General features: G+C 43.1%; 1 protein-coding gene across 3 annotated transcripts in view; it reads left to right on the forward strand.

Annotated features, from left to right (window-relative positions):
• Positions 1–21336, forward strand: part of EPHA4 (EPH receptor A4) — a 104990-nt gene that overhangs the window by 18763 nt on the left and 64891 nt on the right. Inside the window, exon 4 of one of the 3 annotated variants that reach the window (XM_064386028.1) lies at positions 1376–2784. The exons of the other annotated variants lie outside the window; for them this stretch is intronic. Within the exon in view, the coding sequence (XP_064242098.1) occupies positions 1376–1455 (80 nt within the window). The 3' untranslated portion in view covers positions 1456–2784. Of the gene's footprint in view, positions 1–1375; positions 2785–21336 lie in introns of those variants that run through there. 3 annotated transcript variants of the gene reach the window in all.

Genomic DNA, 21336 nt, shown 5'->3' on the forward strand with positions numbered 1-21336 from the left:
GGCTGGGAATAGGCTGACTGGGATCATCTTTACCTGTGTCTCTTGTGATGAGTGCTCTTGTACAGTTGTTGTGGGATCATCACTGTCTTACAGGTGAAAAGCAGCTCTTGAGGTCTGACCTAGAAACAGAGATTTGATCATACTGTCTGCTGGCTTCTTTCCCTCAAGAGAAACGTTTTCAGTCTGAAGAGGTCTCTTGGCTACTAGAGCTCTTGCTGTGCTGTTCAGCTTTCCAGTTTAACCAGCTGCTTCCAGCTAAACAGAACCTTCCTGAGGTGTTTTGGATAACCCTCTCTGTTTGTTCCAGTCCTTCAGGGATTCAGAGGGATCCTGGACAGGCCCTGGCTTTTCCAGTGAATCATGGCCCTACATAAGAGATTCATAGCTTCATTATCCTGGCCTTAGTGTCCCCTCTGAGCATCTGAGCCTTGGTCATGACAGAGAATGTCAGGGATGCTGACAGCAGCCATGAAGAGCTCTGCCTGGCTCACCTGGAGGGAGGAGCAAAGTGCTGCTGCTGCCTTGCCCTGTCCCTGTTGCAGCAGCACTGCTCACCTTGCTCTGGAGCCTCCTGGGCACTCAGAACAGCCCAGAGTACATGTGTGCAGCGAAATGCTGCTGCACTCCTTGCTTTGTGTCTCTGTGCTGGATTTTGGCTTAATTTTGCATTCCCTCCTGTGGGATACTTGGCAGATGTATCTCAGCTTGTTGAAAGATGCTCCCCTTATGCCAAAGGAAGCCTTCTCTTTGCATCCAGGCTGGTTTTAATGTGGAGCACATGTGCTCACTTACGAGTTGAATAAACAAGTAACTCCTGAGGAGATATTGTCTGCTCAGGTGCAGCCCTATATCTGTTAGGATGTGGAGAAGGGATATTAAAATGGTTTACGAGGTCAGAACTATAGTGAGCCTTGCACCATCTTTGAGTTATGATATCATTACCTGAGCTGCAGGAACCAAGAAAGAAAACCTTTTACAGTGAAATGTGAGGAGTGCTTATGATTTTGAAGTACAGAGAGGCAGAAAAATGCGCATTATGTCCTAGTACTTTTTTTTTGTTTGTTTGGGGTTTTTTTGGTGGTTGTTTTGGTTTTGTTTGTTTTATTTTGTTGCAGGGGTTTGTTTTTGCTTACTGGTGACACACATAGAATAGATACAGCATTTGCTAATGTTTGTGGTAGATAAATGCTCTTTACTAGTTAATTTCTTTTTTTTGGGTCAAGCTAGGAAAAATGTTTCTTCCTAAAAGGAATAAATTATTCAAGTTTATGTAAATAAACATGCTATTATTTATCTAAGTGGTACCTGCACAATTGCAATTCCAATCACTTGTTTTCATTTTCCACGCTGTGTTTCCTGTCCTTTCTGTGACCAGGTTTCTTTCTGCCCTGGAGTAGGAGCCATTATGACATTCGTGCAACTTTTCATATGGCATCTAAAACATTGATGGAATAGAACAGAGGTTGTTGAAGCAACATTGATTAAGCTGATTATCCCCAAAGAGATGAGAGCACCTAGCAGCTTACATCTTTTATGAGACCCACTAGCTGTTTTTCAAGCACTGAAAGCAGTTGATGCTCTATAGGTAGTGATCTATCAAAACATATTTTGATAGGTTTTGTATTGTCCTGCCTAGATACTTGTCTCATAAGTCACTTTTGTGGAATTAAACAACACCATTATGAAGTTATGTATCTGCAGAGCAAGAAAGAAATTAAAAGACATGAACAAGAGAGAAGAAAGTGTAGGTGTAAAAACAGAATGAATGTGGGCTATCAAACAGAAAGATGTGCTGTGGACAGCAGGAGAGGCAGCAGATTTTGTCCTGGGAGAAACTGAGGGACAACTGCCATGTACTAAACCAGTAAATACTGGTTAACTAGCAAAGTTAACTTTCGGTTTCTTTAGAAAGTGGATTTTGTGGTCTTGCTGGTCTGCTGTTATGTCAATGACTTGCATCAAAACTTCCTCAAGTCAGAACATCTGTTGCGGCCAATGGAAAGATTCCTCTTGACTTTAATGTGCTTTGGAACAGGCCCAAAATGCAAATAGTTTTTCTCTCATCCTTTGAAGTCTTTAACATTTCATGGGCTCCCTTATGTTATTGGTAATTTGCACCAGAGGTATTTTGCATGCAAATGAAATTTTGGCAGTAACAATGACTGCATTGGTGAATATGCATGTAGCTGTATCAGTAAAGCAAATTTTACTTTTCAGCTTATCAAACTAAAAATTTCCTTGTAACAGTGAGTTGTTCACAGTATCTACAGCTGCAATCAAATGTATTGACAAATGCATGTAAAAGACTGTATAAAACTGTCAAAGTACATTTTGATACATCTGTATAGAGCAAATTGATTTTTCCTTTTTTTGTGGCTTGTGCAGGTTAATACATGTTTTCTATATGAAACTGGCATTTGTCACTAACTTCACAAAGCACTGTGGATGTCATAAATTTGAATACTGTAATTGAACCTGAATTTACTATGGATTTATTTAGCAGATCAAAGAGTAGCTTCAACCTACAACACTAATTTTGTTTGCTAGCATAAACTTCTGAGCTTAGGGAAGTGCCAGAGAAGGCCTGTTCCTTTGAATTATGTGAATGTGAGCAAATCACTGGGTTTCAAGATTTTAATAAAATTGTAAGTGTATTTTTTAGCTGAGGGCTCATGCTGATTTTAGTGTAAACATTCTGAAGTTTCTTAGAGTCATAAAGACCATTGTAATGTTCTCATGGGTGAGTGCAATACCAATGCAATAAAATGTGACAAGTTTACAGTGCCCCTTGTTTACTTTCCATTAGAGCTCACTTTCTCATGTGAGGTGGGTGCTTTGCTCCCCATTACCTGTCCAGTGAACCTTGTCTGAAAAACACTGAGCCCTAATGAGGGCAGCATCTTCTCTTTGTGGGTTGTCACCTGCCCTGGCCACTGGGATGCTCTTCCCCATTTAAAAGTCATCCTGTCCTGCTCACCTGCTTGGTTTCACCCGGTCCTGAGCCCTCCTTTGCAGAGCAGTCCTGCTGAAGCCCAGCAGGCTGAGCTGAGCTCTGGTCCCCTGGGGCCTCAGCCCTTCCTGCTCCCTGCAGCAGCTGGCCCTACCTGTCCTGGCTGCTCTTCAAGGGCACCGCCAGCCAGGAGAAAGGGAAAAAACAATTTGTGTTTCTAATTGCTCGAAGATATGATTACCAGCATCTTTCCTCAGAAAAAAAAAATATGTCTGCTAAATAGAGTATTGCAGGAAGGGCTTGTCAGTGCTGTTGCTGTTGGGAGATTACCGTGTATGACTGGAAATGTGAAGAGTTAGTCACTCTACTTGTACCCCAGGCTGTTATTTAAAGCTCTTGCTGGGAATGCCATTGCAACAGGGAGGGAGTAGCAGGAAATTAAGGGCTGGGGTCAGCAGTGATGTTTCCCAAGTGGAGGGAAAGGATGCGTCAGCTGAGCAGAGGTGGCAGTGCCCAGAGTCCTCACCTGAGCTGCAGGTTCTCACAGCAGGGCTTGGCTGGGGGAGCTTCTGTTTCAGTGCATCTTTTTGTGTAAGAAAGAAGCACATAAATGTGGATGGGTGGAATGTAGGAAAACAGAGATAGGGATGAAGGTAATCTCACCCCTAAGGAGTTACAGCTGTGCTAATTATCAAGAATTAGGAACAGGCCTGCCCTTAATAGGCCACAGCTAGATCCAGTTAGGGTGGGTATTGTAAAAGAGTAGGTTGGCTGGTCGAGGATGGAGTTTGTTTGCTGTGCTGAGAAGAAGGAGTCAGAGCTGTGAGGAGCTGCCTATGAGAAATCACCAAGAAGGTACAAAACCTTTGCAATAAGATGGCAACACATAAATAGTCAAAATCTAAATGGGATCTAATTGTATGTGATTACCTAGCTCATAAAAAAACACCAGTTGCCAAAAATACTTGTCAGTGGAAAGTCTTTGAAGGAAAGAAGGGTCTTTCTGGTCCTCTCTGTTAAATTTCGCATTGATTTAACCAAGTTTCATTTTGAGAAAGAGGAAATGCAAGGTAAAGGTGCCTTAAGGAAGCATAAAAGGAGGCAGCATGCAAGTGATAGTATGTCACTGGTGGCTTTGCTGGGACAAAGTTATGTGGTAAACACATGTACTTAAACTGCTGAGGATAGCAAGTTCTATCTGACACTAGTTCTGGTCCAGGTAATGCTGATGGGAAGGGAAGAATAGGAGTGGGGCTGTGGACCAGGCTTTGCTAAAGTGTAGATCTGGGGGACCAGGCTTTGCTAAGAAGATCTGGAGGAGCTGTAAGGCCAAGCCTTTTCCCACGGGGCTGCTCTCAGCCCGAGGCACCCAGAGCCTTGCTGAGCCAGCCCCTGCAGCCCCGGGGGCAGGCACAGAGGGCTCTGTGCCCTGGGGAGCCAGTGCCAGCCAGCCCTCTGCAGAAGCAGCCCGAGGCTGCCCCTTCAGTCCTGGAGCTCCTTGAGCAATCCCCAGCTCTGGTGCCTCCAGTTCCCTGAAGTGCAGGGTGGTGCCTCAGCCAGGCTCCACTTTCCCTCCTCAGCCTTCCTCAGGGCACAGCCTCAGGAATGGCTTTGGGAGAGCAGGAGGGAGGGGTGCAGTGCCATCTATGCAAATCCTCCATGCTTTGAGCTCCTCTGCTCCAACCCAGCCTGGGGAGGTTTGTTCTTCATGGGCTGTTCCATTTGCTTAAACATGCTGCTTGTTTTTTCTGCAGGCAGGCGGTGCCCCAAACTATTATGTAGTATGGACTCTTTAATATCATGAATTTGAGGCTTAACTTTGATATGAGATAAGCAGAAACTAAGAGTTGCTTCATTCCAGGCAGAGGCTTGGTGATAGATACTGGCAGGGGGTATCCAGTTAATTTTTGAACTCTTACTCCATCCAAAGTTAAAAGCTGATCCCAATCTGCTGATATCTACCATCTAAAACTAGGTGGTTAAATCTCAACCCGTCAGCTTTGGTGGTTCAGGGGCACTGCTCAAGCCATACTGTGACACCGAAGCATGCTTGAAATTCACCTCACAAATGTGCTGTTGTGTTCCTGATCCACTGCCACCCCTCTAAAGAGTCAGCAAGTGACAGTGGGTGCAGTGAGAGCCAGGCTCTGTCTGAATTAGCATTCCAAAATAAGTGAGGTATTGCCCAATTAATATACTCTGCATTACCTAAGACCATGAACAGCCTCTTTTGTGAGGACCAAAGTTGTCTTTATAAAGAAATAATACAAAGATGTGTTTAAATATGCATGGAATGCGTATTGGTTATTTGAAACACTAAAAAAGCCTTGTTATGTGGGAGACCAAGGACAGTTGTTTTATTGTATTGAGTCTTACAACATCTTAGAAACTTTTCAGCTGGGTGCAAGTCTAGAATGAGAATGTTCTCTTAAGCTGAATCACATCAAGTTGTAAGCAGTATTCTATTGGCAGTGCAGAGGGCAGGATGGAAAGAGGAGGGTTGTCCACCCAGTAATGAGACAGGTTTAAAATACACAAATTAGGGGTTTACATGGTGTTTGTTCCCTTCTGCAGTTTGGGGTGGGGATTGTTTGGTTAGTTGAATTTTATTTTTTTTAAACCCACTGGAGAATCATTCCAGGCTTTTTTTTCACTGCCAGGGGGGATGTGCTTTGCCTCTGGGATGTGAGTGACAGTGCCCACTTAATCGTCTTTAGAGGGTGGGATTGGTAAAGCAGCACACAGCGTGCAGACAGTGCAGGGCTGATAGCTGGCCTCTGGCAAGCCAAACTCAGGCATCCTGGGGTGCACAGATCTGGGTTCTAGTGAGGCTTCCCTGTGCATAGCCCTTGGCTCTGCTTCTCCTGCCTTACAACTTTTCCATCAGTGAAACCCCACTGACAGAGGATGAGAATTTCAATTTGCTGTTTAATTTTATGGTGATATCAGGGTGAGGAGACTCAGACCATGCATTATGAGGGCGGTTTTATGAGAGCAGTGATCAGGCTGTTGAGTCATTACATCTACTTTACACTTTGGATTTTAATTGCTTTATGGAGCTTGTTAATTTTTGTTTAGTTTGCTTGTAACTTATGAGAGGTAGCTGTCTTTATCAAAAATTTCTGCCAGCTCTTTCGTCACTAATTCTGTATGGTACCACAATTCTTAGAAACATGCAGGCAGGATTTTATCCCACGTGGATATTACATTGTGGCTTAAAAAATACCATTGTGTTTTATTTTGGCTTGTTTTCCTCTCTCAGTTGCTAGGAACAGATATAACACTCAGAACAGTGTGAGTAATAATCAGAACTTTTTAAATATCCACTAATGTGGGAGATAAAACTTACCCAGGTGACATATTTGTAAGTGCAAGCAGTAGTAAAGCCATATGAGAAGTCATTATCTCCACATTTTTAAAATAATTTTTTGAGGTGTAGGTTGCTGTTTATTTAAAATACCCTCAGTACAAAGCTCCTGGGAATACCAGTGAGAATGTGGTATGCAAGTCTCTCTGTGCAGGGGTTTCCATGGGCAGCTGTTCTTTGACCTTGCCCTACATGAGGAGTTTCAGGCTTTCATTTCTGGTTTACCAACCGTCCTCTCTCAGTATCACACATTCACTTTAGCTTTCTCAAAATGCAATGGCAAATCAGATTGCATTAATGGAAAATGCTGTGGCCTAGAAAACAGCTTTTACTGCTGACAGAATGGGCTGATGAAATCTGGGCTGGTAAGGTATGCTATTTTTGACTGTGAAAAGTAGCATTTTCTGAAGGTTTGCTGAATGCAGTAATGTGATTTCATGTTCCTCTTTGTTAGTTATCTCTAGCTGCTGGTGATGGTAATGGATGTTAATGTTCAACATTTAATCAGCTAAGGTATGTGTCTGTCTGCTTTTCTTTCTCGAAATTTGCAAGGATTGTTATCAGCTCTGTATGTTTTCTAAGAAGTCAAAAGCAGCTCAGAGAAGATGAACAGAGGTCTGCTAAATCTATTTTAAAAGCCCATGAGTACAAATGAATGATTATGTGAAAAAAAATCAGTCTTCCCTCTGACTGAAGAGGTGCTTGCAGTAACTGTTGGCTTGCACTGTCTTCCTCCAACCTTTCCATGACCATTTAGTGAGGTCTGATTCAGACTAATTCCCACAATCTCGAGGTTTTATTTCCTGCTGAGGCTGGAATATTTGGATGTCTGTTCAGACAGAGTTTACTTTCTAATTAGCACATCAAGTGCATTTTTTTCCTTGTTTTTTTTTTTTTTTTTTTTTTTCCTTTTCCTTTTTTTGAAGGCCACAACCTCTTGTCCCAATCTGGGCAGGTGAAATTTCACGGGCACTTCATCATGGCTCATACCTCAAGCATCCGGACACGCCTTTCTGATTGTCATTCATATCCGCCTGCCATTGCCTCTGGCATTTGCTGAGTTCACGTTTCCATGTGATTTACTGCAGAACAGTTTGTTTAACGAGTCTCTAACACACACTGACAGGGAAGTCCCCCTCAAGAAGCTGAACTAATGATAGCCTTCATCTTTGCTTTCTTCAGGTAGACGCTAAAAAAATCAATCCGTTGGTACCCACGCTTTAGACTTTTCACTTAGGGTGAATTCCTGAAACTTGGAAACTTTGACCTTGAATCTGTGAGTGCTCTGAATTGCAAATGCTCTTTGTCATGGGTTCTGTGTGCGTAACAAGGCGGAGGAGCTCTGAGGCAGCCCTGTGCTCCCCAATTGCAGAATTTCCAGTGCAATTGGGTTATGAGTCAGCAGCAGCTCTCTGTGAGTGTTCAGGTAACCACTGAGGTGTCTGGATGCTGAGGCTGCTCCTTGACAGCATTTCTGGGAAACCTTTTAATATCCCAGAGCAGCTGCTCTGTCTTTTGGCCTTGGCTTCTTTGGTGCATGCCTGAATAAAGTCACTAAGTGTTTGCAATACCAAAATCCACTTAATGTTGGAAAAAGTGATTCATATGGGTCTTATAAAAGATTACTTATCTCCCATGATGGGCTGGGTACAACTGCAAAAATAGCCCTAAGTGTCTCATTCACAAAACTGAAGCAAATGCATAAGAATAAAATATAGCAAAAAATCCTGTTCTCCTCTCTTCCCCCAGTTGGTTGCTGATCTCATGTATTTGGGGCTCTGCCTGGCACAGTGCAGATTTACTGATCCATTAGTGGCTGCTGTTTGGCTGCACCTCCACATAGGAAAATTATGTCTAGAAAATAAACTTGGCACATCAGACACACCATAACTAAATCATTGCAGCCAGCACATTTCCTCCTGTTCTGCTTAACTGCCTCGAGTTTTGATTATGTACAAATTTAATGGTTTGGTTCAGCTAGAAAATCTGGGGTTTGTTTATTTAAATTTATATTTCTTAATGAATGCATGCAGGAGAAAGCGCTAAGTAATTACAAGTGAGGAACATGGAAAACTACTATGCTGAGCTGAGCATTAGTTTTTGAAAGTACAGGCTCTCCTTTTTTAATAGTCTAATAAAAATTTTGGTAAGCGAGTGACTAAGTGCTTGCAAATTCAAGCAGATGGTGGTCCCTGGAAGACTCCTTGCTGGAGCAACCTAACAAATCCTCTGGGAACTCGGTTTTGGTGGTTAAAGGCAGAGTGCAAGTAACCCTTCTGTGGGGTGGGCACAGGGGAAAACTCTGGTGGCCATAGGTGGATGCTGGGGCTGCTTTAGAGGATTATCTATCTGTAGTTATAAGGTACCTCTCTCTATGAAACTCAACAGTCAGAGGAACACCAGGAAGACAACGAAATTTTGCAAGGTATTTCTATTTTGGGAAGACCCTGCTGGTAGTTGACAGAGGCAGAGAGGAGAAGATGGAAAAAATATCCAGTTCTGCCTCAGGTCTTCTGTCTTGGCTGAAGGTGGGAGTGGAGGTTGCTCTGTGTGACTTTGGGACCTCTTGAAAATTGAGAAATACATGCTGAAAACAGATTGTCCTGCATACCCAAGCAAATCTGTTTAACTTCTGTAAGATCACCAGATCACCATGTCAAGAACATTTTAAAACCTAGCTCTACTAAGCTATCTCAGATACAATTGGGATGTTTGTGATAGCATTTTGTTAATTGTTGAGGCAAAATTAAGTCTTGATATGGTGTAGATAAGGCAGTGCTCACAGGAGCTCTGAGCTGATAGCTTATCGTATCAGGAAGAGCGCGGGTGATCAGGGCGGACGTGAGTCACACACCAGCTCCAGCCTCGCCACCACTCTTCTTTGCTGGAGTAAATTTTTGTGGCCTGGACTGAAGTCAGTGGTGCTTTTGGCCATTTCTAAATAGCTCCATAGTTACCACAATTAATTTCTTTATTATCTTGCACTAATTTATGTACTGTGTAGATATTTGAATAAATAGCTCCATCATGTCAACCATGGGGGCCTCCGAGCCAAAATGGAATGTTATTGTTGAGTTTATTTGCCAGTAGTTTTGTTGGAGACAGATGCTTTTCCAGATTAAGAAGGAAAACTGTGTTTGTTTTGTCACTTTCTCCTAATTCGCAGCTGTATGACATCCAGCAGGACTTTGAAGGGAAGCTTTCCTTCTTGTGTGTCACCGTTGCTGGAGGGAAGGTGCTGTGGGCTGGGCTGTGTCCTGACCTGGATCCCAGCCTGGAGGGACTGTGTGTGCCCTCTGGGTACCTGCTCTGGTGACCAGGGCTGCAGCAGGCTCGGGGCAACCTGACAAAGCCCCACTGGGGATGGGGTTGGCATCCTGGGATCTGTATGGAGAGAGGGAGGAAAACCCCTCACAAGCACTAGCTGACTTTAACCCAGTCATCTGAGAAGTCTTCATTTGCTTTAGCAGTTGGCTCAGCTGTGGGCTCACTCCTCATGCTGGAGCTGGTCTTGAAACTGTGTTATCCTGCCATGGTTTGTGCCTCCTGCAGTGCCCAGAGTGTGAGCTCCCTCTCCCACAGGAGCAACAGGCACCTCCACCAAGCAGGCTTTCAGCCATGGTGGCTTTGCTCTGGTACAGGTGGATTCACACTCCAGATGCTTCCCCTGAAGCAAGTCAGAGGGCCCTGCCATGCTCTTGTAATTCATCATTTCTGCTGCTCACTGGTGTGTCTGCTGAGAGCCTCCCTGGAGCTGCCTGGCAAATGCTAAGCTGGGACACAAGAGACCTATCACAGCTACTTTTGGTCATGCCTGACATCAGCTTCTTTCCCCCAGGACTTTATTTAATTTACCTTCTCATCAAAAGGGAGACTTTCTGCAGGACCCTTGAAGAGGTCTTAAAGCATTCATTAAATGTCTGCCTCCATAAAAACCCCTGCTTTAAAGTTTTACTAGGTGATATGTCCATTGCAGAGCTGGGCCAAATCCTGTACTCCTGGAGCAGCAGCTGTGCTGTAAATCTCTGGGTTGCCTGAACCTGGAAGATGGATGGGCAGACTCTGGTTTAAAGATACCATACATCTTATGAATTCAGGATAGTAGAGGATTTAAAAACTGAGTCCAGCTCAAATTGTGATTCTTCTTGTCCAGAACCCCCAGCAGCCACTCATAAGTGGTCTCTCTTTGGCTGTTATTTTTCTGAACCTCTTGCTTGTTTGGGCTGTGACAGCAGGTCCTCCAAACCAACCTCTGTACATCAAGTGCCTTTCCCTCACTCTGCAGGGATGTGTGAGGATGAAAAGGCTTGGGGGAGACATCTGCTCTCTGCAGAGCAAATGCTGGTGACCCAGAGTGGTGGAAAGCATTCTGAAGGGACCTGAATGGGGTCAGCAGCAAGAGCTGCTTTCCTTCTCCTTCTGGATTGGTGCAGTGCCACTCCTGGGCATGTCCTTCAGAATGTCATGATACACAGCTTCACAGGGCTTCTGCTGTGCTGGTGTTTCTGTTGGTGACCTAACAGACTCTGCTTCGGAGCTATTTTCTCCTGAGGTAATTCCCTGTCTTGCTTTTATTTATTGGTGATAAAAGACTATCACAGATAAATAGGCATGTTCTCACTTGACTCGATAACTTACGTGGCATTGCTGAAGGTGATTTACAGTTTATACATGGAAAGGATTTGCTGATCTCATTAATAACTTTCCAAACATCTAGATAAACACGCTATTGCTCTGAATCAAATGAGCATGAAACAGCCAAGGTATTCACCTGCAAGGGCTTCTGGCACTCTGCTCTTTCCCAGACAACAGAAGTTTGACAAAAGAATGTGGGAACTGCCAAAACGCGTTTCTCCTCACAGCCACCCAATCACCCTAAGGTGGGAGATTTCAGCTGTTCTTGCTAAATTATTCTTCTCTATTGGAAGGCTCGTTGACAGGAGAAGATTCCCAGCTCTTTGATTTTTAAATAGGGCTGTATTTCACATCTCTGAGACTGCAGCTCATGCAGGCATTTTGCTGCATCCTCTTGAATGTCCAACCAAAGCCTGAGATGCAAAAGAGCAGGCAAACAATCTCTACAAACTTCTTCCACCAAGGCTGTAAAAGGAGAGCTGAGACAGCCCTGGGTATTCCCTGCTGAGCAAGGCTGTTGCCATGATTTGTTTCATCAGAAATAATCACCTCCTCTTGTTTTATGGGCATCTTGTTATCTGGAGATCTCCAAGTGCTCTATTGCTTAATTAAACCTCACAACAGCTTTTAGGTGTATGTATTGTGAGTCTTATTGCCACTTCCTAAGTGGATAAACTGAGGCAGGGGTATTGAAGCATACACTCTGCATGTCTGTGTCTGTCTTGGCTACCCTTTTCAATTTAGGGGGCCCAAAGGAGCAGCCCTGCTTTCTCTTTCTCTGCTCCCTGCTTCTTTCATGCCATTAACTTCTGTGAGAGAGTTGTTCATAACACAGGAATCTCCCATGATCTGTAGAGAGATGAGCTGGAAGCTAGTGAGCAGGTGAGGCCAGACCAGATGGGAGGAAAAGGAATGATTTTTCATTTCTAAGACAGTGATATTCACTGTTGTGTCCGCGAATGCCAGAGGCAGGTCAGACAAGCTGTTCTCAGCCTCTGTGGTGGAGCCAGGAGTTACACCTGTCTTGGTCTCCCCTGTAGCTGTGAGATTGCACCTTGTTGAGAAGCTTCAGGCTGTGAGGGAGAACAAGTGTGGGTGAATAGCTTCCAGATGGCTCCTGGCATGTTTGGGGGTTTGTAGGTTAGCCCAGTGAGGGGCAAATCTCCTTCCCTGGAGATACTCAGAAGTGGTCTGGACACAATCCTGAGTAATGTGCTCTACAGAACCCTGAGCAGAGAGGCTGGAGGGGAGAACCTCCAGTGGTCCCTTCCAACCTTACCCATTCTGTGAAACTTCAGCTTCATTTTCACATCTAGGAGAGAGTTGGGGGAAAAGGGCATCTAGGGAAATCCTGGGTGGTTTGAGTCTTCCTCTTCCTCTTTCAGAACCTCTTTGGTAGCAAGTGCCACGTTTAAACAAGGGTGTAGCTGCACGTGCCTCAAGTCCAACACTTCTGGAAGGGTGGGATCTGTGTAGAACAGAGGAATATGCAGCTTGAGCAGATTTAGGGAGAAAAGGACAAATAATTGAGCTGCTGTTTTGCTCTTGGTGTAGGTTGAGCTTTGTGCTAAATTTTGCATTGGTAATGAACTAAAAGTGCTCATGTGCTCCAAACAGCAAAGGGCAAAGAAGAGAGAAGCAACTCATCAATGTATGGCCCTCTCTAAAGTGTCGTGGGTAATCAAGTGTGAAGTACTTAATGGATCATGATTTGCATGCCACTATTTTGATTGATGTACTACTTAGTAGAGGTTTGATAGTTTTTTACAGTGGTGTTGATGGGAGTCTCTCAGCAGCAAAGGTATTTAAAAGATGTGTAGATGTGGCACCTAGGGACGTGGCTTGGTGGTGGACTTGGCAGTGCAGAGTTAGTAGTTGGACTCGGTTTCTTCCCTAACTAAATGACTCTGTAAGCACCTTGTCTATTTTCTTTAGTGCTGGGGAGAGCCAAAGCAGTGGTTTTTTGAAGTCATTGTGTTCCCAGCGTCATTGTTAAACAGTCAAAAATAGTGCAGGGTTGTTATCTTGCATAGACCCGGATCTCACCAGAACTGTCTATATTTAGGCATCTTCCAAAACCTTTGTGTCAAGCAATTCTCTGGGGAGACCAAAATAGCTTTTTTTTTTTTTCGTTGTTTATATATAATGTTGTACAGCCATCTAGAGAGGATGTGATGATTAAACCATATTAAGACATCTTGCTATAGCTCTGGAGATAGGAGGTTTAATTGTGTTCCAGGCTGCTCACAGTTAAAGCAAGAATTAAAAAAAGCCCAGAAAAACACTGTAGTTTTTAGTTTGCTGCCATGACGTGCCTCCATCACACTCATGATACAAGTTCAAACAGTAGCAGAAAACACTGCAGCTCTGCCAGGTTCTGCTGCGGAGTGAAATTCCACTTGCACAAAAGAGACAGCATTAAGGGATTGAAAGGCAGGATCAGTCCTCAAATTCTTCGCAATACGCAGTTTGTTCAGGGGTATTAATGTAATAATTATTTCAGCCAACTTGCAATGTCTCAATAGCCTGTATAAAATACAAGCACCTTTGAAATAACGGGAATAACACATTAGGTGCTGTATAATATGTTACGAGTACAATCTTTGCAAAGTCCAGGACCCTGAGCTGATGCTTGTGTTAGGAGCAAACAGACATTTTAAACAGTCATGTCAGACCTCTGTGGTGGGCCTTTCTGTCTTAAAGTGCTCAAGCTGATGCTGTGCTCTATCTCAGGCTTATCTAACTTTGGAGGTTTAATTGCCTTTCTACAGAGCTGTTAAGATTTAGGAGATGAGAGATAATCCCAGGCTGGCTGGACAGTGCTTTTGAGATACAGATCTCTGTTCTCATCAGTGCTTTTACACCACTGGGGAGAGAGGCTTGTAAGCAGGTCTCCTGACAAGAGGATTAGGCCTTGTTAATGTGGAGATTCAGGCCAATTAATCAGCTTTCACTGGAGTATATCATAAAATTTCAGTAGGGATTTTTTTCTTTCCCTTGTAAAATGTAGTTGCTAAAGAACAAAAATTGCAATTTTCTGTTTTGTTTTCTTATAAAAAAACCGCACTGTATTATCTTAGGTTTGCTTGAAAATCTGTCAGTTTCGTGATTCTCCTCGTGCTGTTTCTGTTCAGGGGAATCCATCAACTTGTTTTTCTAATTGAATAATTATTTGAAACTGATTAGTTGACTCATCCCTTAAATCTCACAGCTTGTAGAAAGGTGATTAAACTTGCAGAGTTAGATGAAGTCTGTGATAGAGCAGAGTGACAGCCTGAGCATCCTGAAGAGCAGACCATCAGAGCCCTTGGCCCGGAGCAGCGTTAGAGATGCCCTTAGCACTGGGGTCAGCGTGCTGGCACTGCTGGTGCTCTCTGCTCCCAAAAAGGACACGGCTGCTCCAGCGCCGCTTCTGAGCAGAGGCGCTTTATCATACCCGGGCATCTGTTCATTGTTCAAATACTTTTTAAAGTAAAAATGCAAACAGTGACCTGCCAAGTCCCCATTCAGCAGCACATTCCTCTTCCTTAAAGCACTTGAATGTGAAGCTGTGTGTGCTTTTAGTGCTCCGCTGCCTGGAAGGAAGGGACACGTCCCTGTGCCACTGTGCAGGCACAGTGTCCCCAGTGCTTCCTGCTGGTGGCCGGCTGCTTTGCTTGCCAGTGCTAGCAAATATCGTCCTGTAGAGAGCAGAGCAGGTTGGGATTTTCACTTCTCGTGGAAAGTGCTGACTTCTCACTGAGAAAGGCGATTTTTTTTTTTTTTTGGTGGTTATTTTCAGTCACTTTTTTTTTTCACCTAGTCCTTGAATTTTTAGCTTTCTATTTTTATTTCAGACAAAACCCCAGTGCAGCAAGTGTTCTGTCCAGGGGCTGATTTTCCTTGGTGAGATTTTCCAGCTGTTCCCCCCTCTGGTGCAGGGCTGGAAGCTTTGTGTGCTGGCGGGGTTGACAGGGCTGACGTGAGATCAGGGTGCTGTCAAAGACCAGCAGTGAGCATGATGTGAGAAATGTCAAGCTTATCCCCATCTACTCCCCCAAACACCACAGCTGTAGCAGAGAAAAGGGTTGCATAGATAAGCTATTATTATTAATATATAGAAATGTGAGATTTTCAAATTTGTATATTTTTAAGAGCAGTTTTTCTTTTTAGCAGTTGTGACCGATCAGCTATGTAAAAAAGTTCAGAATCATTCTTAATTTTTAAGAATTAAAGCTAATTTTTAATTTTTAACTTTTCTATGTATGTACCTATTAAACTTAAACTATGAATTGCATATGTATTTAGTTTTTTTTGTTTAGGATTTTGACTATCTAGTTTCTTTAGAAAAAGGGGACTGATGAAGCAGATTTTCAAATGATTGCATTACCAGCATAATTATATTTCTTTTGCGTGAGGTACAAGTTGATTTGTAATATTTCTGTAGAAGACAAGCAAAATGTTTCTCTGTGTGAAACACAGGAGAAGTGATGCTGCTTAGGAGTGGCACTCTAAACCCTGTCCCTGCAGGATTTGGGAGGATTTGGCAGCTTGGCCATGCCATGGGTCTGTGCCCACAGTGTGCAGTGCCCAAGTACATGGCAAAAACATCTGGCAATTGGCTCTGAAGGCTGTGCAAAGAAAATGATACCCAGGTGAACAGGACCTCCTTGGCTGGGATTAATAGACCATTCTGGTTCTTGTATCCTACACCTGGGAATTTTGTCAGTGCCTGTAGCTCTCTCTTGAACAGATTGCAGTGTCAGATGTCCAGTCCTGTTGTGCTTGTGCCCTTTGCTGAGCTGGAGACTTCATTTTTTGTGGTTTGTTTCCCTGGATTTCATGTATATTAAAGAAAAAAAAAATTAAAGCTCTGGAATTCATGTCAGAAGATTTCGTCTTGTTCGGGAATTTTATCAGGAGGGCAGTGACGAAGACCACGTGGGCTGGTGGGTTTTAAAGGACAAGCTGCTGCAAGCAGATGCACAGCAGCTGCAGAAGGTAAAGGGGATGTTGCAGAAGGCCAAGGTGGATGGGCAGGGAGCCCTTGGCACAGCTCAGAAACACAAGAGAAGCACCCAGGAGGATTCTGGAGTCTAGCCATTGCCTGAGGATGCAGAGGAGGTGTTGGGAAAGCCAAAGCTTGGCTGGAGTGTGTCTGGTGTGGGATATGAAGGACACCAAGGACACCTGCTCCTGCAGGAACAATAAGGAAGGCTGAGGAAAACACGGTCCCAGGGATCAGTGGGGGAGGAGACCTAGGGACCAAGGACATGGCAGAGGTCCTGAATGCCTTTTTGTCTTGGCTTTCACTGGCTGCTGACCCTGCAGGTCGCCCAGAATCTGTCAAAGTGAAGTGTTACAGGACAGGACTTGAGTACGGAGGAACTTAAGTGAGGTGGACCTGGTGGGATGTGCCTGATGGTGCAGCAGGATTTGGCTGATGTCAGTGCACTGCCATTCCCTGCTCTCTTTGACAGGCTGTGCCAATGGGCACCCTGCAGTTAGTGCCTCATCCTTTCCCTCCTGAGGATTCAATGAGAGACCTTGGGTGGTGATGGTGGTTTGTTTCCACACCAAAGATCACTCTAGCTCACTTCTTAAAGTGAAGTAGGCAACTGACTTTGTGGTCTCCCATGAGCCAAATAAAAATCTGGCCACCTGTCAGTGAGGTGATCATCATGTCTCCATGGATGCACAATCAGGCAAGGTACTCTTAGATTTACCAAAGGTGTTTGAGTCCTGCTGTGACTGGCATCATGGGATCAGTCCCCAGCCTTAAATCAGCAAACCACAGCCCTAGCAGCAGACCTGTAGCTGAGGAAGCTGTACTGGGGAAAAAATAACCAAAGATATTTAATTTTTTTTAATGGTTGTTCAGATTGGGTGTGCAAAAAGCTCCTCCACTTGGTTTATGTTGCAGCTTTGCAAAGGAGGTCTGAGTGCTTAACCTGCTAGGGTATCTGCATGTACAGGTCCAGTGGCTCGGATACTCAGAGTTTGGATTTCAAATCATACTACATTAATGTTCCAAGGTCCCTTTATTTCTGTTTTGAACTTCCTGAGTTTTTACCCAATCATGGAGTAAAAGTGCTCTGCAGTCAAATAGTCTAGACTCTTCCCCAGTGGGATTTTTGTGTTTCCTTGTGCCACTCATGCATTGAAAATGCATGCTTAGTGTGTAGAAATACTGGTTTTCTCATCAGAGATACGAGCTAAAGATGGGGAGCTCCTTTTTATGCGTAGCAATAGCACAGTCATTATTAACAGGAGGCAAAGATCTTACAGTGTGAACATCAAAGGAATCTGACGTTATTTGGAAAGAACATTTGGTATATCACATCACATTCTACAACTTGACTTTTAAGAAATGCTCAAGAGAAAGCTTCCCCCCCCCCCACCTCCTGCGTGGCTTCTAAGGATCTTTATTTATCACCCTCAGGGGCATTACAGTGAGTAATTAGATTGGACCAGAAGAATGACTTAATTTTACAAGAAACTCATTAATTCATCCTATTTTAAATCTTCTCATTTCACCCCAAACCCAATTATGCTTGTAGTGGCAATGATCTGGAAAGGCATTGTCTCGTAGGTATCAGGGGGGCCACTGGGACTGCTGGGGTATTCATGTCGGGGAGACAAGGGTGACTCCCTTTCTTTGACTTTTAGGTCAAAAGACCTGGTTGCTGGGACAGCTTGACAATTAGAAAACCCTGATGAGCATTTGGAAGTAAAACAGCTGTACAATAACGGAAGGGTTCATGGTGCAGGGCAGAAAGCTCATCAAAAGAGACTATCCAAACAATTGAGTTCTATAATTAACACACAAAAATCTGTTCAGAAATGGTAATAACAGTAAAAGTAAGCTAAGAAGATGCTGCCTTCTTATGTGGCAGATGTAGTTCTGTTACAATGTGAGAGAGAAAATCCATCCTCTTGAAGACTAAGAACAACATTCAAGGGGAAAAGTAAAAGAAACTTTTTGTTCTTAAGGGTGCAGTTAAAACGTGAGCTCAAAATATTTCCAGAGAGAAGAGCTGTAGAAAAAGTAACCAGTGATGAAACACATCAAATGTGCTATCAAAGTATTTTTTCAAGTCTTTAAACACAAACTTCTTTTCTCACTGAAATGTATAAACGTGACATTGAAATATCTCTTATTAAATTATATGCCTTGTCCTTCATTTCACCAAGAGTACTATTTTGGAGTCTTTCTTTAAAGTTGGCTACAATCGTTGACTTAAAAGTAGTTTTCCCTCTTCTGTTGTCTGTATAGAGAGATTTGATTCAAAATTGCTTCTTAAGGAATTTTGAAGTTTTCTTGAGTATGTAGCTACCATATTTTTCTGCTTCAAGAAATGGGAACTGGAATGCATATCTTCTGACAGCTGAGCTGACTGCACAGGTTTCAGCAGCATTGCTCGCTTGCCTGTGATAATAAATATTCTTGGGGGCACAGGGGTTTCCTTTGGGCAGGAGGGTGCAGCAGGAGCATGGCTTAGTTGTGGTTCTGTCCTGTTTGGGGTCCCTTTCCTGGTGTGGGGGGCTCAGCCTTTGGCACAGGGATCTCATGGCCGTGACTGTGCAGCCAGTGCTGCTGGCCCGTGCAGGACTGCATCCCATGGGGCTTCTGTGGGTGAGCACTTCACAACATCACTGTCACATTTGCTCCTAATATCACTTTATTGACTTAACTAGATTTACTTGAATAAAACCACGTTTCTGTGCTTGTTTTTCTCTCTAGTCACTTTATTAGGTCCTAATCAGAAATCAGTATTTTCTTGGTTGCAATCCGCTTCAGCAGGGGCTGAGGCTTCAGGCAGGATTGCTGCTGCCCTTGGTCCCTGGTGTCCAGGGCTGCTGCCAGAGCTCCTGCCCAGCAGTTTTCAGCTCGGGGCTGCTCCTCTTGGGCCTTCCCCATCCCATCACTGCTCAGATCCCAGCCAGGCTCAGGGGTGTCTCCATCCCTGCCTCAGTCCTGCTCGGACTCCAGCCTCTGTCCAGAGCTCCCTGGGATGTTTTTAGGATGTGCACTGCATTTTTAATGGTTTAGGAACTTGTCAGCAAAGAGGTTGGGATTATTTCTTTATCAAACCTTTTGTCAACATTACAAAATTTTTAATTTTTTTTTTAAAGGACTATTAGGTGTGTCAAGGCTTTTCCAAACTCGGAAGAAATTATTGCCATTTCCACAAGGATAAAGGAACAATTTAAGAGCAAGTACTGGGGGATATTATTTTTAAGCAACTCTAAATTTGAAAGAATAATTTTCCTAAATATTTCCCCTGCACCCAATAAAAACCCCAAGAATATAGCTTATTTAAAAATAGTTAAAACCAATTTAATACAAGTATTTTGTTGTAGCAGTGTTTAAAAAGAATGTGATTATAGTTCCATCCACTATGAGATTTTAAATTCTGAAATTGCTGCCTGAAATTTTCTAGTTGAAAATTCAGCATTTGGAGAGACCAAGCAAGCAGACTTTGCAGCCCACACATGTATTCTTTCTCTTTTTTTGAGGAATCTTTAAGTCTGAAAATCAGGTTTTAATGTGAAAACAGAGTTGGAAAAACAGCTTGAGAAAATTTACAGCTAGATTTGACTGAAGTTCCATAATTCTTCAAAGCAATTTTTGCAGTTTTGACATGTATCACTCTGATATATTTGGAAAAAAGAAGGAAAAAGGCATGTAATAATGACAGCAATGTTTGCCAGATCTTGTCTTGCTTTAAGAGAAATAGAAATCAAATAGATTTTAAAATTACAACTTGCAGGCATCAGCATGATTATTTCAAGCTGATGTCCATTTAAATTAATGTGATTTGCTCTGAGGAAAAACTGTGAACTGAAAATATTTTTGTTTGAGAATTTCCCTTGAATGTGGTGCAGCTGATTGTAACCGTGTTCCACTTGGGGGTGACCTGAATGTGAGAAAAAAAATTTTCTCCTTTGAAAAACAAAAAGAAACCTCACAGAAAGAACTAATTAAGGCAAAGCTAAGAAATTGAACTCAAAGTTTGCATTGCACATGTGAACTAATCTTTTTACAAAGGCATCTTTCGAAAACTGTGTAAGAACCCCATTCATGCTGGGTCTCACCCAGCAAATCCTTCCTAGAAAAGCAGCTGTGTGAAGATTTGTCATGAGCAAGCAATAAAGACTTCCAGGGAATGAGTTCTGTACAGGCTTCTTGTTTGCCTACTGAATCATTACCCTTCCAAAAAAAGTCCATCTGTAGTTGTAATAGGTGTGTCAGCAGCACTTCATGCTAAGAACAGCTTTTACAGGATTAGGTTTGAGTTTTTAAGTGGCGCTACCATGAAGCTCTTGGGGGCAAAGAACTCGTGGTTTAATGCAGCACATTCTCTAATGCCCTTTTATGTCTGTTGTGAAATGTGGTGAATCTCTGAGCACACAAAAAGGAAGAAAACTGTCTTCAGGGCTAGTTGATTTTTGAAGGAAAATGGCTGTGTGTGCTTTAGGAGTGTCCAGTGTATTTGGAGAGCTTTCTTCAGGTCTTGAAATATTAATGATCTTGGCTTAATATAGTAGAAAACAAAATACAGTGCATGAAACAAGGGGGGAAAAAAATCCTTGAGTTACAGAGTGTTGACCTTGCAGTATCCACTGAATACATCTTTTCCCTTTTGAACCATGGAGTATGAAAAGACAGGGAGGAATGGTCACAAAAAATTTTACCTGTGACTTTTTCTAGTCTTTCTAGAAGCATGCTATAACTCAAATAGGATTTTCAGCCTTTAGCTAGATTGTTGAATAGATAAGTATTTTAATACCCCAAATATGCTAAAGATATCTCAGTGTTTAATGGTTTCTGTGGTTCATGATGCTCATATTAAAAGTAATATTAGAGTTTACATGTTTGGTGTTAAAACCGTGAATAATAGAAATAATTTTGTGGATGAAAGCAATCAGCTTGCTTTCCTCTTGTATTCTGTTTTTCAATGCCTTGTCTTTATATGTGGCAGCAAGATCTTTCCTGTGGGTGTCTCTCCTGGTCACACACAGGCTTAGGCATATTTCTCATGTGAGCTGTGACAGTGAAAACCAGGAGTAATATCTCAGATCAGCATCTACCATTTCACTGCTGCTGTTAAACCCAGAACACATAGTGATATAGCAACTTGCTTGCCAGATAGTGCAAATTGTATAAAAAAAAGAAGAGTTGGTTAGTTAGTTAGTTGGTTGTTTTACTAGGCAATTCCCATCCCAGGCAGAATAAACTGTTTTCCAGGTGTTGCCTTTGCATCTGCTGGTGCTTGGCTGATGGGCCAGACGTGGGGGGTTTGAATTTGTGTTCAGGGACCAAAATGGTTCCTGACATGGGGCAGGCTGGGTTTAACCCCTGCAGTTCTCCCTGCCAGAGCTGTAGCTGCTGATTTTAATG

This window comes from Passer domesticus, chromosome 11, assembly GCF_036417665.1.
Source record: "Passer domesticus isolate bPasDom1 chromosome 11, bPasDom1.hap1, whole genome shotgun sequence".
In the NCBI taxonomy this organism is placed as follows: domain Eukaryota; kingdom Metazoa; phylum Chordata; class Aves; order Passeriformes; family Passeridae; genus Passer; species Passer domesticus.